This window comes from Clinocottus analis, unplaced genomic scaffold (genome assembly GCF_023055335.1).
Source record: "Clinocottus analis isolate CAN_PGR_092001 unplaced genomic scaffold, fCliAna1.0.p SCAF_1, whole genome shotgun sequence".
Taxonomy (NCBI): Eukaryota; Metazoa; Chordata; class Actinopteri; order Perciformes; family Cottidae; genus Clinocottus; species Clinocottus analis.
Genome location: NW_027175820.1, coordinates 15171846 through 15189108, shown reverse-complemented (window position 1 = coordinate 15189108; position 17263 = coordinate 15171846). Strand labels below are relative to the sequence as shown.

The following is a 17263-nucleotide window of genomic DNA, read 5'->3' as shown; positions in this document are numbered from 1 at the left end:
TTAGCTAGAGTTGTTGACTTATATTCCATCCTAAATTAATTTACAAAATAAAAATGCTGCTTTTCAAAGGTAATTTTGAGTTCGCTGATAGTACCTCTGTACTTTTAGTTAAGTAAAAATGCAGGATAAGAGTTTTTTTATTATTGTCTTTTATATTATCCATACTACTTTTATTTAACGATCTACTACTTCAACTGGTTGAGACAATGTTGATTAGCAAAAAGGTTTAATATCTTCATTCAGCTCGAAGCTATTTTTTTACATAACTTAAAAGCTGAGGTGTATACATAAAACATAGGAAATAACTACTAGTGTTCTGCTCATTTGATATGTACTTTCTAACTTTGTTGAAAAAATGTGTGTAGTATTTATTTAACAAGGGTTTTACATTAAAGAGAAGTGTTGAGTGTCAACATGGAGCAGTGGAACATGACTTTAAGACAAGAATCAAATGATAACTGCAAAAGCAACGCTGAACTTCATGTTAAACAATGCCAATAAATCACTTTTCTTAATTAAGTTCAAGTTGTTTAAAGCCAGTTTATTTGAACAAACCCATAGAATCAAATCATTAAATCAGGGAAAAATAAAATGAATTATACAATAGCAATAAATTAATGTGAACTACATATGATAACACACACAGTACATGTTTGGTCAGCACTGACAAAAGCAGCTTGTATTATTTATTATAATTTCATAAAACCATGCCAAATTGGGTCCTCCAGACACATTTTTATTGTACAGTGTAACATTTTGCACACAAACTAAAGCTTAGCTCTCTTTGTGTCTTCCCTGTTTAAGTAAAGGTTAATAGTAACATTAAATAAACCAACATTAATATTTCACTTTCTAAGCAGGTAAGAAAGAAATACAAATAATAATGCTGATGTCTAAAATGAGATGATTAATGACCAAAGATTGCTTTGCTGAAAATGTCCAACAGCCAGTGTGCGAGGCAGTGAACTGTCAGGCTGGTATGCTAAGTGTACATTCACCCACATCATATTTTTGTGTATTGAAAGTGAATGCTGCAAAAAGAAACAGCAGAAAAGGATCATCTTTTTTTGTGTAGGAAAAGTGACTGAACAATTCATGAAGATAATCAATCAAGGTGACAATAGATTAAGACATGGTGCAAGTGCCACAGTCTTAAAGATTAGAGAAGATGTTTGTATGGATTAGTTCTGATGTCCAGGTTGAAGCAGGTGCCACTCTGCAGTGGACGTTCTGCAACTGCTTCACTCTGCCACTAAGATTGCTGCTTCTTCTTCTCCATGCTGTAGTAATATAGAAACAGTGGTTTACAAACCTACATAATCATCATACCAAGTCCAGACGGATTGTCACTCTGAGTTTCACTTTGATAAGATTGCTCTTCACCCTAATTCTCTCATTAAGTCATTGGTAAAATAGTGATCTCGGTCGAAAGCCATGGAGGCAAGATAAAGACCAAGTTGAAAATAACTCGAAAGACAATACTTTTTTTGGTCATGCAAAAAAATGACATCCTGATCCAAACCTGAACACACAAGCTTAAAGCTAGTAGCCTTTTAACCTACCTAACATCACTTATAATTCTTAAATCTTTCATAGATGTGGAATTATGACCAACAGAGTGAAGTTTCTCTATGGACAGGTTTATTGGGGATCAGGACATTAAGCCAATATGACTGAGAAGTTGTGAAAGAACAGTGTTTCATGACATCTGAACTGTCACAACAGAAAATTATATCATAAAACATTGCTTACTTGTATTTGATGAGACGACTTCCCTGGATTAGCTGTGCTGACTCATTGGTCAAATGGCAAGCAAACAATAGCCAGTTGCGTGGCTGTACCTTGTAAGCAAACCTCATGAAGAGCAGTGAATAGCAGGACAGAGCTGAGAGAAAGGATAAAACACACAGGTAATAGTTTATTACAGCACTGACTTCTTATAAACCTATTATTAACAAGAGTTGTGGCTGTAGTTTACTTTACAGAAAAGTGGAAATGACAAACCTAACTCTAGCAAAGTTACCAAAGATGAATGGGGGTATTGTGTGAACCCTTCATGTGTACATCTGGGTTAATTCGCACATGTGTCCGTGTCTTACCAAATGTCATCCTGCCACTGATAATCTCAGGGCTCTTCTTCATATCTGTGATGGCGGCAATGGGAAGACCCCAGTTTGCTACAGGACCCCAGAAATGCTGTGCAGATACACACAAAGTGACAAATACAGTTTGAACCATAGACTATTTATGGTTTGGGCAGTATCTTAAGATGGTTGAACAGTAAAACAGAACAATGCAATTACAAGCACATGAATAAATACTGTAGGAGCCATTAGTCACGGGTGTGTATTTTATTGTGGTAATGTGTGTTTTATTGAGATAGTTTAAATACGGGGCACCGGTACGAGCAAGGGGGATTGATGATGCATGGGTGACGGGGAGATCAGACGTTTTTTACCGCTAGACCAAATACTTCGTAAAACAGCTCAGGAAGTCCAAATAACAACTTGTAACTGCCGTCAGTTGATAATTAAATGTGCAAAAGCCCAAAGATATACCAACGGCTGGACTCTTTTTTTTACTGAAGCAGCGCGTGAGAAACAGGATCTTATTCCGCACCCAGCAGAGTGGCCGACACGTAGATCGGCCACTACAAATACTTAAGCTAAAATCTGCATTATGAATCCCAAAAAAATAGGAATTCTATAAAAGTACTGATCATCATGTCAGTCAGTAAATATGCAAACAAATATACACCCATAATGGATAACCAATAGGCAGTCAAGGATGAGAAGAGACCAAAAGAAACAAATGTGACAAACTTACCGTGCTGTTGAACAGGTTTTTTTTTTTTTTTTTCCAGGGCCACATAGAAGAGGAAAGAACATACAGATAAGTCATACTGATATAACCCTTTAGCTGCAGCCAACTAGTTGAACTTTCTACTTGATTGATTTTTATTAAGTTACAAATGTCAACAAAGACGGCTCCTTGCATCACTGTGTCATAATATAAACTTTACTCCACATTACAAGCATGCTGGTAATCTGTGGCAAGTGCACACACCACCTGGGCATCATATACATATTAACCAATGTTTTGACAACATGTCAAAAAGTACAAGAGCAGTTATATCTGCTTGCCTTTGTCTCTAAAGTCAGATTTGAGCCTGGCCACAACTTCAAACCACAACGCTGTTTAATTTAGTTGTTAGAGGCAAAGTAGTTGTTGTCACCCTTTCAGAGACGCTCACAAATTGCAAATTGGCAATCCACTGTTAAGGTTGTTAGATTGTTTGAGGTTGCTTTGACAAGTGATAGCAGTCTCACATGTGGTTAAAACAGACATTTTCTTTAAATGGGGTTAATCTACAGTCTTCTCTCCATTACACCGGACAATTGTGCAGAGAAATTAAAAATAAGCAATAAAGCGCTCTGGCCACTTTAAAGTCATTGATGCCTGTGTATTATCTATCTATCTATCTATCTATCTATCTATCTATCTATCTATCTATCTATCGAATGTCTTATATATTTATTGAATGTCTTTTTTTTAATCAAAAATATATTTTTACCTTGTTGCTGCTGAACTGCCTGAGTCGCCAACTCGATTTTTTTTTAAATTCTACATGACAATAAACATCTTCAACAACAGCTAACCTCATAATGTGGAGACACAAGCTAACTGAAGGTTACTTTCTAACGTTATGTCACAGAAACTGCAATTGTCCCTGAAATCTAGCAGAGAACTGAAAGAAACAAATAGTAACAAACACATTTCTTAAATTATTCTTTGGATTGTATTAAAACGTTGTCTGAAGCAAGAAGACAGTACATTCAACCGGCTGTAGCCATTAGATAGCTGAATGACGCTAACTAGTAAGCGTCACTTTAGCATACGTGCTAACAGAAAATCTAACAGTTTTCATATTTACATACCTTGTCAAATATTCCCTGAACTCTTTGCTTTTCAGATGGTCAATAGCTTTCCGTGCAATTGTCCCTGCCATGGTTTAACGTTAGGCTGATGTCTGTTATGGCAAAGAAAAGCACTCTTTCTCCGTTGAAGGGCGACTGATAACTCGGCTCAGAGGACGACCCCGGCTCTAATTTCCGACCATAACATTGGCGCTTTACGACACTGTCGCAATTATGGAGCGCAACCTAAGGCTGCAGTCGAATAGTCAAATAATTATCTTCTAACGTCTAACCCTAAGCACTTTTCTTTGACCTTTGTGGAAAACTTCACAGGATCAGGGAAAGATAGGAAGGATAATTTATGAGGAGTTAAGAACCGTAGTGTTTAGTAAAGCCGACTCCACTTTCACTAACGACGAAGTTATGGCCCGACGGCAAGCGCATGTTAGTGACGTCGGTCCGCAGCGGTGAAACTACAATGTTCTGACTACAATAAAACTAATCTGACTTCGTCCGTCTTCTTACAATGTTGCCTAATGCAGACAATCTAAACAACCCGGTTCAAAGTATTACTTTATGAACGAGTTTGGAATAGAAATAAAAAAATGAAACCAAAGTATTTTTTCATATGGTACAAAGCTAAACTGTCTCTCTGTTCAGTTTCAAACATGCTGAATTAAATACGTAATCCCACTAACGATGTGTGTCCTGTTTATTACTGTTATTTAACACTCCTTTTGTACATATACCGTATGCATAGTGTTTTCATATATATATATATATATATATATATATATATATATATATATATATATATATATATATATATATATATATATATATATATGTATATATATATACATATATATATATACTGATCATAAAAAATATGCAGACATCAGTTTATGAAACGCCACACAACTCGCATTGACTTGATATTGTTTTATTGTATGTAACAATATAGTTGATTAAAAAGATGATAACCAGAATCATAACTCAGACTCTAGAGCTTGTCGATGGAGCTAGATCCAGGTCATATGTTTTGTTCATTTAAAACAATTATATTCAACCCCCCCCAAAAAATTCATACACTTATTCTTATTTCGAAAAAACATTCAAATACTGTTTAATTGTCCAGAGTTCAACAACAAAACTTGATTTTTCAGGTTCAAATCTTTTTTCCCAATGAGCAAAATATATGATCTGGATTTAGCTCCATAGAGCACTGGCTGTAAAACACCTTCGAGAAAAAGAATAACTCCTAAATCCTAACGATTAAACTAAAGGGTGGAATAAAAGACCTATGGCTTATACCGATATCAGTGGGAGACATTATTCTCTTCGGGATCACTTGGATAAGCCTGTTTAGGATTGGCTTATGTAAACTACGAGTTCTTTACATTTCTGAGGTTCTTTTTATTATTCCTTCTTCTTTATTGAATATAATCATGTGTTATGAGTTAAGATAGTTTCTATAGTGTTGCATGAATTAAAACACTTAGTATGTCATGTGTTTTGAGTTAAGATAGTTTCTATAGTGTTGCATGAATTAAAACACTTAGTATAGTCATGTGTTATGAGTTAAAATGTTTTCTATATTATTGCATATATACGCTTCGACATATTCCTGTTTCTATAAGGGAAAATGTTTTGTATCACAAGTGCATTGATATGTTTCTGTTTTATATGACAAAGTCCAAATGAAGTCATAAGTAGATATATGATCATGAGAAGATCTGCTGCAAAGAGGTGAGACCTGTGTCAGACCTGTGGACCAAGCCAGAGCATGTTGAACCACAGACACCATTACTCAAACTAATGAAAGGTCTGACGTGTGTAAGCTTATCATGACTCCATCAAAACAGCATCGGCATGTTTCATCTGCCAACTCTGCGCACAAAGCAGCCAGTCTGACTGACACCTGTACAGACTCCATTTTTGCAGCTTCATCTACAAACGCGCGATGAGCGTATGACCAAGGACAGATCAGTAAATCACTGTCGACAGTCGCCTCTACTGTAAAGATCCCTCTTTTGCAGCTGCATCTACAAACGCAAGATGAGCGTGTGACCAAGAACAGATCAGTAAATCACTGTCGGCAGTCACCCATACTGTAGAACCCCCTCTCCTCACATTGGCCTATAAAAACAGAGACAACGGAGCACTTCTTCAGTTCCTTCTCGGACCGTGTCCCCGAGAATGAGCCATTCTATTTGAGCAATCAAATACAGACTTTCTATGCTGTGAGTAAACTGAGTCTCTTAGCGCTGCGGGAAAAACCTCCAAGAACTAAGAGGCCGGGGCACGGTGTGTTGACCATTTGAAAGATATTTTACTTTTGGACTGTCTTTCAACTCTTGCGGGGATAACCTCCAAAGAAAGGAAGTTGCAGTAAAAGTATTTATGTATAAATAACCCTTGTTGAAATAAATCTTATATACTCTGGAATAAGAGTCTAATTATCTACTTAATGGGGACTCCCGTTTAATGGAAGGAGATAACTTCCAGGTTGTCGAGACTCAGAGGTAAACACCGGACCGGGGCCTTTGACAAGGGAACGCAATCCAGCAGGAGTCCTGCCCCGTTTCCAGATCCAGACAAATGTGAGTAATCGTTTGGATTTTTTGAGTGTAAAACGGTTCATCATCCCTTCCTATTAGAGGAAACAGTCTGGTGGATTACGTGGCACAATAGTGCAGGTAAGCCGCGAGGGAAACCAGACGAAAGAGGTTTTTAACATCCGTCATTGTCTCTATAAAAATGTAATCGAAAGCAAACTGTTCGGGGTTCTAAAACGGGCCCTTCTTACACGGCTGGCATAAGAAGAAGGAGCTCCCCCTTAGCTTTGACCAGGTCAAGGCCGAGCCCGTTACAAGCCAACACAAAATGAAGAAAACTAGGTCTTCCTTTGACACTTTGTTCAATTGAAAGTGAATCATATTGGTGTTGGACACAATAATAATATCTCTGTGATGAAGAGGCACTATTCATTTATAGTTATGCAAAGACATTGCATTGGCTGTCTTTGTTTTCATGAGTTTAGTACACCCTGTTAAACTTCAACTTCTGAAATATAAAAACCTAAAACATAACATCTGGTAATATGCCATGATTTTGCCATCAAACCTGGGTTCCTGTAATGCCTTGATTTGCTTTTTACTATATTTGTTGTACATACTTTGTACATACTTCTTTTTTATTTTGTTAACAGTATACTTGCAGAGAGTGTGCACTTCAAGGAGGAATGGACACCCACATTGAGAACTTTCTCATACAAATAGATAATTCCAATTTAGGGAAAACGTTTGTATTTGTAAGTTGTGTCAATTAATCCATCAACAACTTTATAGCACTTTGATATTCAAATGATATCCTCCTGTGTGACGTTTTTTGTATGTGTTCAGGCAACTGCATGTATACATACACACTTGTTTCATATTGACCATGACCATCCGTAAAACTGTTACAACAATGCTTTAAGTGGATTTATACAGAACAACTTGTATTGTGATGCTATTGGTACTGTTGGCTCTGGATCTTTAAGCATGGCCCTTTAGTACAGAGCTCTGATAGCAACAAAAAAATAAAAAATAATTAGTAATAAGGGCAAACAATTTGGATAAGCCCTTGAAAATGTTCAATAAATATTGTTCGAGTGAAACTGGGAAGCAATGGATGTTGCTCTTTACCATAAGATTATGTAAAATCAATTAAACAAAATTTCCAAATGCTCCATCTGCTGAGAAGTTAGTTATTATCGTTATGTTTCAATGTTGGCTGCCATACAGGTGTTTATTAAAGAACAGTGTGGTTTCTGCTAGTACTTTATCAAATGATAATATTATCCTTTTTTTTTTTTAGCTTGTTTGATTAATCTTTCATCAGCTCCACTTTACATTTGTACATTATTGTATTATACGTATTGTCATGAGAAGCTAGATTGATTGATTATTTGTCAAATAACATTTTATTTGTATTTGATTAGAAATGTAAGACTTTACATTTTAGTTATTCTATTGAGTGCATTTGCAGTAATTCATTTTGGACTGTACATGTTACGTAATCCTAATTACGACTCGTGCTTCTTGTGCAGATCTATCGCGTCTATTTCTACGTCTGGCTCGTGAGCGCGCTTCTCGCGAGTCGCTTCCTTGTGCGTTCCTTTCCATCCGCGTGCCCGTGGGTTATCCATCGTGTCTACACTGAGGGGAACCAACAAGGAAGAGAAATGCCGTCAAAAATCATCTTTGAAACGGAAGATCAAGCCATGGATGACGGCGTGGACACGGCCGCGGAGGCTAAACTCCGAAAGGTGAGCAGCGTGAGCGGTGTCGCCATGGACAGACTGAAATAAGCATTTAGCTCGCGCTCCGTCTCGTGCCCCGGCTCCTCCATGTTTAACAACATGTGGAAACGTGCTAGCCCTCGGCTAACCGGGAGGAAACCACAGTGAGACAGGTTTACGGAGCAGTACTAGTCGTAAAATGTTACAAGCATAGTGTAGTGTTACAGTGTATGGATTGGGGAACATGTACGTGACACACTGCTAAGTTAATGTTCAGTATAACGACAATGTACAGTAACTTAGCCTAGCTAAAAGATGTGCGCTTGCGTTACGTCACACGTACAACGTGGGCCTCTTTAACAAGCCGTCTACATCTGAAGGCGCGACCTGATTACGTATCATACAGCTGGGCTCGTCAGCTGTTAGTCCGAATACGAAGCAACCTGCTTATTAAAACATGACATATTTCATTCCTGTTTCTTCGCGTTTGCTCCCTTTTTATTATAGCTGCTAGTAATATTAACTCAAGTTACGTACAGTAAGAAGAACTCTAACTTGTTTTGTCAGACTACTACAATAATTAACGTTGATACTTAATTATGTACGCTACCTGTAAAAATAGCCACCTTAACTTAACATTGTTTTGATGGAACAACAGTCCAAATAGACTAAAGGGGTTTGATGATGTGATTATCAAAGCGGCTTAAGGTTCATTTTTACTTGTCGATCAAGAGAGCAATACATTTATATAGAAACAATTAATACATCAATGTTACATAAATTTAAGCCTTTACTTGGTTGTGCAAATCAAATGCCGTGTACTTTAATTTCTGACCGAAATATTATAATTATAATGTATTATTATAATTACAATTGTTGCTAAAAGAGGGTTTGATAATAAATGGTGGAAACAGGTCTCTAACATAGAACATTACCCCCTCTCAAGGTAGTTTGTTACCTGTTTGGTTAAAATTAAAATATTAAAAAAATACATTTCAAAAACTTAAATAAGTTCCAAATAATGTGAATGTAATAACCATAGTTTATTTCAAAAGATACTGACCCAGTTTCTCTTACGGGCAACAATGATGACATCGAGTGGCTTCAAAACACATTACATCCCTTCAAGACAGGCTTATGTATGTGCAATACAATTTTCCAAAAAGAATAAATTACATTGTTCTGTGGCATGAGCTTGTAAGGTTGACTTGTGATTATGTATTTCTAGTGGACATGGAGATATTTTTTGATTAATCTGCTCTTATTCCATTAATGTGCTTATTATATAGTTTAACTGGAAAACTGTAAAACTGAATGAAGCCCTCTTAAACAAATTGACGTTTGAAACTTTGGATGTCATATTGATCCTTTTATCCTGGACTATCTTCAACACTAACTGAAACCGTGTGTTTTACAGTGATACAAGCTTTGATATTAACCGCCCATCTCTAATTAGTAACGTTGCAATTGAAATTACAATATAATGAAATTTACTTCAGCAGCCAACGTTTTTCTTTTTTAAAATGTTGAGTAGCTACACTGTATTTTCACAAATTTAACTTCACTCTATTTGGCTTTATTGTTTCTGTCTTCTTTTTTTAAAGGGGAAGAAGCTAAAAAACAAGAAGAAGTTGGAGGACCAGGAAGAGCAGGATGACCCCGACTGTGAACCTCCAGCACCAAAGAAGAAAAAGAAAAAATGCATGCTGACATTGGACCAAGTAAACGACCACATAGACTTGAATAGTGTCAGTAATGGCGTAGACACACCAGAGATGGCTGAAGGAGACGCAGAGGTCAGTGAGGTGTTGTTACTGGTTTGAATATGTAGTTACCCAGCGGATAACTTCCTGACAAAAAAAACGCCTGGTCTTAGTGCTAAATGGGCAACAAGCTGTAGTTATTGACCATCAAATTGTTTTGTGGGCATAAGATCATCCTGGTAAATAGTGAATAGGCTAGAAAGGCCATACTCTGCCCCTTCTATAACATTGTCTCAACGTTTATTTTTGGTCTCAGAAAAAGAAGCAAAAGAAAGCAACGGCAGAGGCTAAAACCAACGGACATTCCACCCCCGTCCAGAAAGAAACGGTACGATTGATGTTTTTGTTTTTCCCTCAGGAAGAGTTGAAAGTTTGTGTTGTTACTGAAATGTATGATGACTAACCGACATGGTAATTTGAATAAGTGGTGAAGTTTGAGGTACCACTGTGATAGCTGTTATTAAATCCTTCTTCATTGGTGTTACATTTTGGTTTTATTATAGCGGGAAATGGCCATTTTGTAGTCTTTCTTGTGCTCCTTTGACTTGAAGCATGCCCCTGTGATAGTTGGTATTTGTTCCCAATAGTGGCCTGCAATATGGGAAGCTCCTTGAAAATGTTGAAAATATTTTAGAATTTAAATTGCCTCTTTATTACAAGGTTAATGTTATATAGTCTGACTTTGTGTATTTGTTTACCAGCAAACACCAGAACAGAAGGAAGGGGCTTTCTCCAACTTCAGGATCTCCCAAGTCACCATTGATAAACTGAAAGGTAAACATTCAATATTTACATTTTCATTTTGTGGCTCGAGACCAGAGTTGAACTGATACATGTTCAAAAATGGACATGTTTGCTGCTCTGCCCCCCAAAAAAGAAGCTTGTAATATATTAATTGTGTCTAAAAAAACAGCTTTTTATAGACTACACACATTTTTTTTTATCTTGATGGACGTTTTTTGATAGGTGATCTGATTTGAAGATTGTTAACATGTCCTGTCCTCCCAATTTCTTCTCCTCCTCCTTCTCTGTCACCACTCTCATCATTTTCTCAGCTCGAGGAGCCACTTACCTGTTTGACATTCAGGTGAAGACATTCAATTCTGTATATGATGGCGAGGATGTCATTGCCCAAGCTCGAACAGGAACAGGAAAGACATTCTCATTCGCTATCCCTTTGGTGGAGAAGCTCCAAGCGGAGCCAGTGGCGTTGGTCCGAGGCCGGGCTCCCAAGGTGCACACACGTTCACCTTCTCACCAATCACTAAAACCAGCATCAGTCCCACTGTTTATTTCTTCTCTGAGTATGATTGTGTATGACTGAGCGACTTTTCTGTCTGTTTGTAGGTCTTAGTGTTAACTCCGACCAGAGAGTTAGCTATCCAGGTCGCAAAGGACTTCAAAGACATCACCAAGAAGCTGGCTCTCACCTGTTTCTATGGAGGCAGCTCATACAACCCACAGCGTAAGTATTTTAAGTGTCCATTTATTTACATTGATGTGTTTAATGTACTTAATATGATATAATAATAATGAATAAATAGAAAAGGCTTTACCTAAATACCAGCTCCTTATTTGTTTTTTGATGTTTCCCTTTCTGTCTAGTTGATGCTATCCGTAGTGGTATTGATATTTTGGTCGGCACCCCTGGTCGCATCAAAGACCACCTCCAGAACAATAAACTCGACCTCTCTAAACTGAAACATGTTGTTCTGGATGAAGTAGACCAAATGTTGGACATGGGATTTACAGAACAGGTTGAAGAGATTTTGTCTTCATCATATGAGAAAGGTAAAGTGAATCTGTGTTGTTTCATGAAAATCTTTCTGGTTTGTGTGAGTGTTCATATTTATGGTGTTTGAGTGTTTTGGTTTGTGTATCATATATGTAACATTACTTTAGACTAACTTTTAATGTTGACTTTTTCTGTCTGTGCTGGGGTCTTTCTGTATTTGGTGTATGCGACTGTAGATGTACTGGCTCGTTTGTGGACTTTCTTCCCCTAAATAGCGGCCTTTTTGAGGCTGATGTCTCCGGCATTTCACACCACTTTTTCAGCTGCAAGCCTTTAATTCATACATAATTCGTACGGCCATAAGGTTGCACTCTGGATTGCTGTGTTTAAATAGATTTAAAGATTGGTATGCAGTGATCATGTAAATAAACATTTGTAAAATGTGTTTGTGTGCTTGTGCTCCTCCTCAGACTCCGCTTCCAACCCACAGACTCTTCTGTTTTCGGCCACTTGCCCTCCCTGGGTTTACCAAGTTGCTAAGAAATACATGAGACCAGAGTGCAAACATGTCGATCTGATCGGCAATAAAACACAGAAAGCTGCAACAACTGTAGAAGTAAGTGCGTCTGTTGGCAGAGGTGAAAAAAGTGATAGGCACAGTTTAACAAGCGTTACAGCATTCTTAGCTTAGCGCTCTCAAAGTTGTCTGTAAGCAGAGACAGTTATAGCTGTTGAGACCTGTAACATATGCTGGCATGTATCTCCATCAGGAAAGCCCAGAAAGTAAATTTGCAGTAAACCTAAAAACAACAACAATGGAATTGTAATTAAATTAAAGTATGCCATCTGGATGAATGGAAACGTATCTTCTCTCGTACCCCGGCGTCTCTAACCTTGTGGTTCTCTCTCTGTAGCATCTGGCCATAGCGTGTCACTGGTCACAGCGCGCAGCTGTAATTGGGGATGTGATCCAGGTTTACAGCGGCAGCCACGGCAAGACCATTGTGTTCTGTGAGACAAAGAGAGAAGCCGACGAACTTTCCATGAATGCATCCATCAAACAGGTAGACACTCACACATGCAACAGTTTATGAATATTTGATTCATACAGCAGCAGGACATTACAACTTTATTAGGAGAGAAAGAAACTACAATAAAGAAGCAGAAAATGTATAGTGTTCATTTCTTAATCTATTTTGTATGCATCCTATCAGAGTTCCCAGTCCCTCCATGGTGATATTCCTCAGAAACAGAGAGAGGTGACACTGAAGGGCTTCAGGAACGGCGTGTTTGAGGTCCTGGTTGCCACCAATGTTGCATCCCGTGGATTAGACATCCCTGAAGTTGACCTGGTGATCCAGTGTTCTCCACCCAAGGTGTGTTGTGTTGCAAGTATACATTTCACGAAACAAACTTTGCATTTATCAAACTAAATGTTATATTTTAGAAAACAAATATATGCTGTTTGTAAGTTACTTTATTCTTTTTACATAAAATACGACATTTAAAAATTCATATCTGCATACTTTAGATTGAATTGAAAATGAAAACAGCTGCAACAATTTATGTGTAGTGGTTGATCAATAAGAAGAAAAAAAAGAACTCTTCTTGGACAAATGTTAATTCCTCATATTCTCATTAACAGTGTTGCACAAGATATGGACTTATAAAAACATGTCACCGCTACTTTCTCTGAAACTGTTTGTCTCTGTGGTTGGTGTCAGGATGTGGAGTCATACATCCATCGTTCTGGACGTACGGGCCGAGCCGGGAGGGCTGGAGTGTGCATCTGTTTCTACCAGAGGAAAGAGGAGGACATGCTGCGCCACGTAGAATACAAAGCAGTATGTGCTCTTTTTTTATTTACTTTCAGTCCAAATAGAAGAGAACAAAAAGGCATAAAACAGCAACAAGTTAAACTGTTTGAGCAGCTATGGGAAAATACACAAAACATAGCTTCTAGTGACATCTGTGCTACAAATGGTATGGAAATATACAAGAAAGAAAGTGTGACTCAAAAATAGTACATACAATAGGAGGATGGAGTGTTTCCTTAGAGCCAAGAGTTGAGGATGATGCAGCTGCATTACATAGCGGCCAGACTAAAATCCACCTTATCCCTGTTGTATGAAATGGTGTAAAAAGACTCTCGGACATTCAGTGCAAACTGTTTGACTCTACTTCAGATGTTTCTATATTGAGTATTAACCAAAAGGTATGATTTTTTGGTTTTCCAGGGGATCTCATTCAAACGAGTTGGCGTTCCCACTGCCCACGATATCATCAAGTCCTCAAGCAAGGATGCTGTCAAGTAGGTCATTCTGGATACTAAGAGCAACCGTATATGTAACCATATATATTTTTTAAAATATGTTTTGCATGTATGAAACTACAGTTGTTGATTACCGTTTGAAACTCTGGACTGTCAGCCACATCATTTAGCCTAATTCATTCTCAATGGGAAACAAATCTACGACAGTTTGCAATTAAGTTTCATAGCATGATTTTCTTTCTGTATCCAGGTTTCTGGACTCTGTTCCAGTTGCAGCCATCGGGCACTTCAGAGCGTCTGCTGAGAAACTGATTGAGGAGCGAGGAGCAGTCGATGCTCTTGCTGCGGCCCTGGCACACATTTCTGGAGCCACAAATCTTGCAGAGAGGTCACTGCTCAACTCTGATACTGTAAGTTTGGTTTTTAACTCGTCATAAACAACAATTATATTCACAAACAAAAAAAAAGACGCACTAAGTTATACACACACACAAACGTATTTGTTATAGTAACACATCTGAGCACACTGAAAACCTTGCAAGGGTTTCACACCTGCAGGACAATTCAAACTGCAGCAGTCCTGACATTTTGGTCTCAGGGGGGTCTGACTCCTGAGGAGCATGACATCCTGTCACCCTCGCCACCCTCAGCATTATGCATGAATTTTCTCTCTGTCCCTCTTTCTTTCACACACACACGCACTCGCACACTCACACACACTCACACCTGTATCCTTTTAGATGCTGTATAACCCTTATTACACCTAACTCATTGTTTCTGTTTGTTTTTACAGGGTTTCACCACTGTGCAGCTGGTGTGTTCTCAGGAGATGCATAATCTGGGTTATGCCTGGAAATCTATCAAAGAGCAGCTTGGAGAAGAGTTTGAGAACCACATTCAGAGAATGACCTTCATCAAAGGCAAAATGGTATGTAAACACACACATATGTACACATGTATACACGCAAATAAATTATATTGTGAAATTTACTGATTTTTTAATTCCAGATTGTGATGTATTTTATTATGAAAGCCATTGTGGAATTTAGGCTTGTTAGATTTTACTTTTATTATCTTACAGTTACCACTAGAGTGACCTCTGTACTGAAAGTGTATATTTGATTTGGTGTATACAGTTGAGCATGGATGTAGGCTACTAATACTAAGCGGTGCTCTTGTTACAACACACTTGTGATGTCTTACCAAAAAAGATAACTCGATAGAAAGCAATAGACTTGGCAAAATGCTTAGCAAAAACATCAGAAGGTAAATTAAAATGCAATTTTTTTTTTGCTGAGAGATCAACACTGTTGTTTAGTTGATATGTAAATTCAGCTGCTACAGCCACACTAGACATGTGATACAACTAATTCACAGCACGTAAACAGAAAAAAACATCTGTTGCCAGTGCGACACCTTTCTGTAGGTGTGAACTTACATGTTGTGGATCTTAAGATCTTAAGGTGCGTTCACACCAAAGCGCTCTTACCCGCTTTACCCGCGAGAGTTTACTCGCCGAACTATTTGTAGTTATTTGCGTCTTTCGCGCTATATACGCTTTTGGTGTGAACGCATTAGTACTCTGGAAGCACAGCAGCTACATAGACTGACCCCAGAAACACTCACCACCTCACCCGTGTTGTTTCCAACAGGGAGTTTGTTTTGATGTCCCAGCTGACAAAGTCAAGGAGGTTCAGGTGAGAACAACTTTGAAAACTTCCCTCTGTTCAAGGCGTTGGATGGACTGTTTATAGTGTCTTGGAGATTAAATTCGTCTAGATAAATCATCTGACGTGAAATCTGCTCACATGCACTTGATCTTTTAACAGGATGCCTGGAAGGACGGTCGCCGGTGGCAACTGACTATAGCCACGGAGCTGCCAGAGCTGGAGGAGAAGCAGTTCAGTGACCGAGGAGGCCGTGGAGGAGGAGGAGGCTTCAGAGGTGGAAGAGGTCGCGGTTTTGGGGGAGGTGGTGGCCGTAGTAACGGGTTTCGGAGCAGTGGCTATAGCAACAACGGAGGAAGAGGAAGAGGAGGAAGAGGAGGAGGAGGAGGTGGTGGAGGACACAAACGCTTTGAATCTTTTGATTATTGAAGCGCCAACTTGCGGACCGATAAGACTGTCACTCATCTGGACTGGCAGGGGTTATTGGCTGGGAGTGGAATCAATGGATTTAATTTCCATTATCAGCTTTCAGATATTCTGAAGCTTCACATACAGTACATTAAATGACCAATATCCCCACTTTCAAAATATGGGGAAAATTCTATCATATCTGATTAAATTGAATGAATTCCAATTAGCATTTCCTGCTGGTTTAAGATCAGACTCTGTGTGCAGTTCGACACAGGACCACTTGCAGCCATTTTGTAAGGCCTGCTGGTGTGTGCTTTTGAGTTAAAACTCAAGTAATGTCATTTGTACTACATATATTAGTGCATAGGATCAAAACCATTGCGTTAAAGTTTAGCATTATATCATGACTTATGAATGTGTCATTCATTGAGTTGTATGTAAAGTGTTACTCTTTTGTTTGTACTGGGTGTTTGGGGAACGATGGCAGTAATCTGACTTTAGCCTTTGTCCAAAATCGAAGGTACGTCTTCCTGACCTAACAACTTGGAACAAGCTACTTGTTGCATCACTACATTAGATAACTGTGTAGCAACATGGTGCTGCACTGTACTGCAGACACTGGCAATGTGTTCATGTACAGTACCGTGAGGAAGTGGGCGTTAACCATTTAAGCTCAGCGTCAGGTTGCTGCCTTATAGTCGGCTGAAACTCTTCTCCAAAATATATTGGATGATTGCTTTGCAATTGCCTCTATTTAATAACCGTCTACTGCTTCCATTCATTTGAATGAAATGCCTTATTCATTAAAAAAGGTCAACTCAAGTTGTGTGTGTTCTTTTTAAAGAGATGTAAAATAAGCATGTATAAAAGTATCAATTTGAATATGAACTGCTTTTAAGACTGTGCCACTTAACTTTTAACTTCAACTGGCCTTTAGGTACAAACTGGATTACAAACAATGTAGTTGTATCTGTTAGGTTGAGACTGCCAGGAGAGCGCACCACACAGGAGAAACTATATACTGCTTCTGACATTGTCCAATCAACACATGTCTAGAATAATTGGAAGAACATTTTTTTGTTTTGTATCTAATATGTCAATTTAATATTTTCCTCATATCAAGCAGGTTTATGAGATGAGAAGAGTGTCTTTATTTCACAATACAAAGAGATTGATGAATTATTTGATTTGATCAATTCAGTAGTTTCCGAGG

The 17263-nt window shown here is 38.2% G+C and overlaps 2 protein-coding genes across 3 annotated transcripts; one reads left to right on the top strand and one right to left on the bottom strand.

Annotated features, from left to right (window-relative positions):
• Positions 1–520: 520 nt before the first annotated feature.
• Positions 521–4129, bottom strand: mpc1 (mitochondrial pyruvate carrier 1). 2 transcript variants are annotated; one of them, XM_068586642.1, is made up of 4 exons: positions 3935–4129; positions 2100–2196; positions 1753–1885; positions 521–1280 (listed from the first exon to the last, which is right to left on the bottom strand). In XM_068586642.1, exons 1-4 carry the CDS (start codon positions 4007–4009, stop codon positions 1253–1255), a joined length of 333 nt encoding a protein of 110 aa, XP_068442743.1. In that variant the 5' UTR covers positions 4010–4129; the 3' UTR covers positions 521–1252. The 2 variants fall into 2 exon arrangements, with proteins under 2 accessions (XP_068442743.1, XP_068442659.1); XM_068586558.1 differs by having other exon boundaries at positions 3939–4118.
• Positions 4130–8094: 3965 nt separating this feature from the next.
• On the top strand, positions 8095–16872 carry ddx21 (DEAD (Asp-Glu-Ala-Asp) box helicase 21). The gene is made up of 16 exons (XM_068586431.1): positions 8095–8229; positions 9807–9998; positions 10222–10293; positions 10667–10739; positions 11021–11199; positions 11313–11430; positions 11571–11756; positions 12171–12316; positions 12615–12764; positions 12915–13076; positions 13425–13544; positions 13938–14011; positions 14223–14382; positions 14766–14900; positions 15625–15669; positions 15802–16872. The coding sequence occupies exons 1-16, from the start codon at positions 8146–8148 to the stop codon at positions 16066–16068; spliced, it is 2163 nt and encodes a 720-aa protein (XP_068442532.1). The 5' UTR covers positions 8095–8145; the 3' UTR covers positions 16069–16872.
• Positions 16873–17263: the final 391 nt, after the last annotated feature.

Excerpts from the sequence above, each read along its gene's own strand:
- mpc1 (XM_068586642.1), bottom strand. The coding sequence starts at position 4,009 with ATGGCAGGGACAATTGCACGGAAAGCTATTGACCATCTGAAAAGCAAA. Across the intron at positions 2,197-3,934 it reads GGGAATATTTGACAAGGTAT|CATTTCTGGGGTCCTGTAGC; the intron begins GTAAATATGAAA and ends GTATCTGCACAG. Across the intron at positions 1,281-1,752 it reads AGTCGTCTCATCAAATACAA|CATGGAGAAGAAGAAGCAGC; the intron begins GTAAGCAATGTT and ends ATATTACTACAG.
- ddx21 (XM_068586431.1), top strand. The coding sequence starts at position 8,146 with ATGCCGTCAAAAATCATCTTTGAAACGGAAGATCAAGCCATGGATGAC. Across the intron at positions 9,999-10,221 it reads TGGCTGAAGGAGACGCAGAG|AAAAAGAAGCAAAAGAAAGC; the intron begins GTCAGTGAGGTG and ends TTTTGGTCTCAG. Across the intron at positions 10,740-11,020 it reads CACCATTGATAAACTGAAAG|CTCGAGGAGCCACTTACCTG; the intron begins GTAAACATTCAA and ends TCATTTTCTCAG.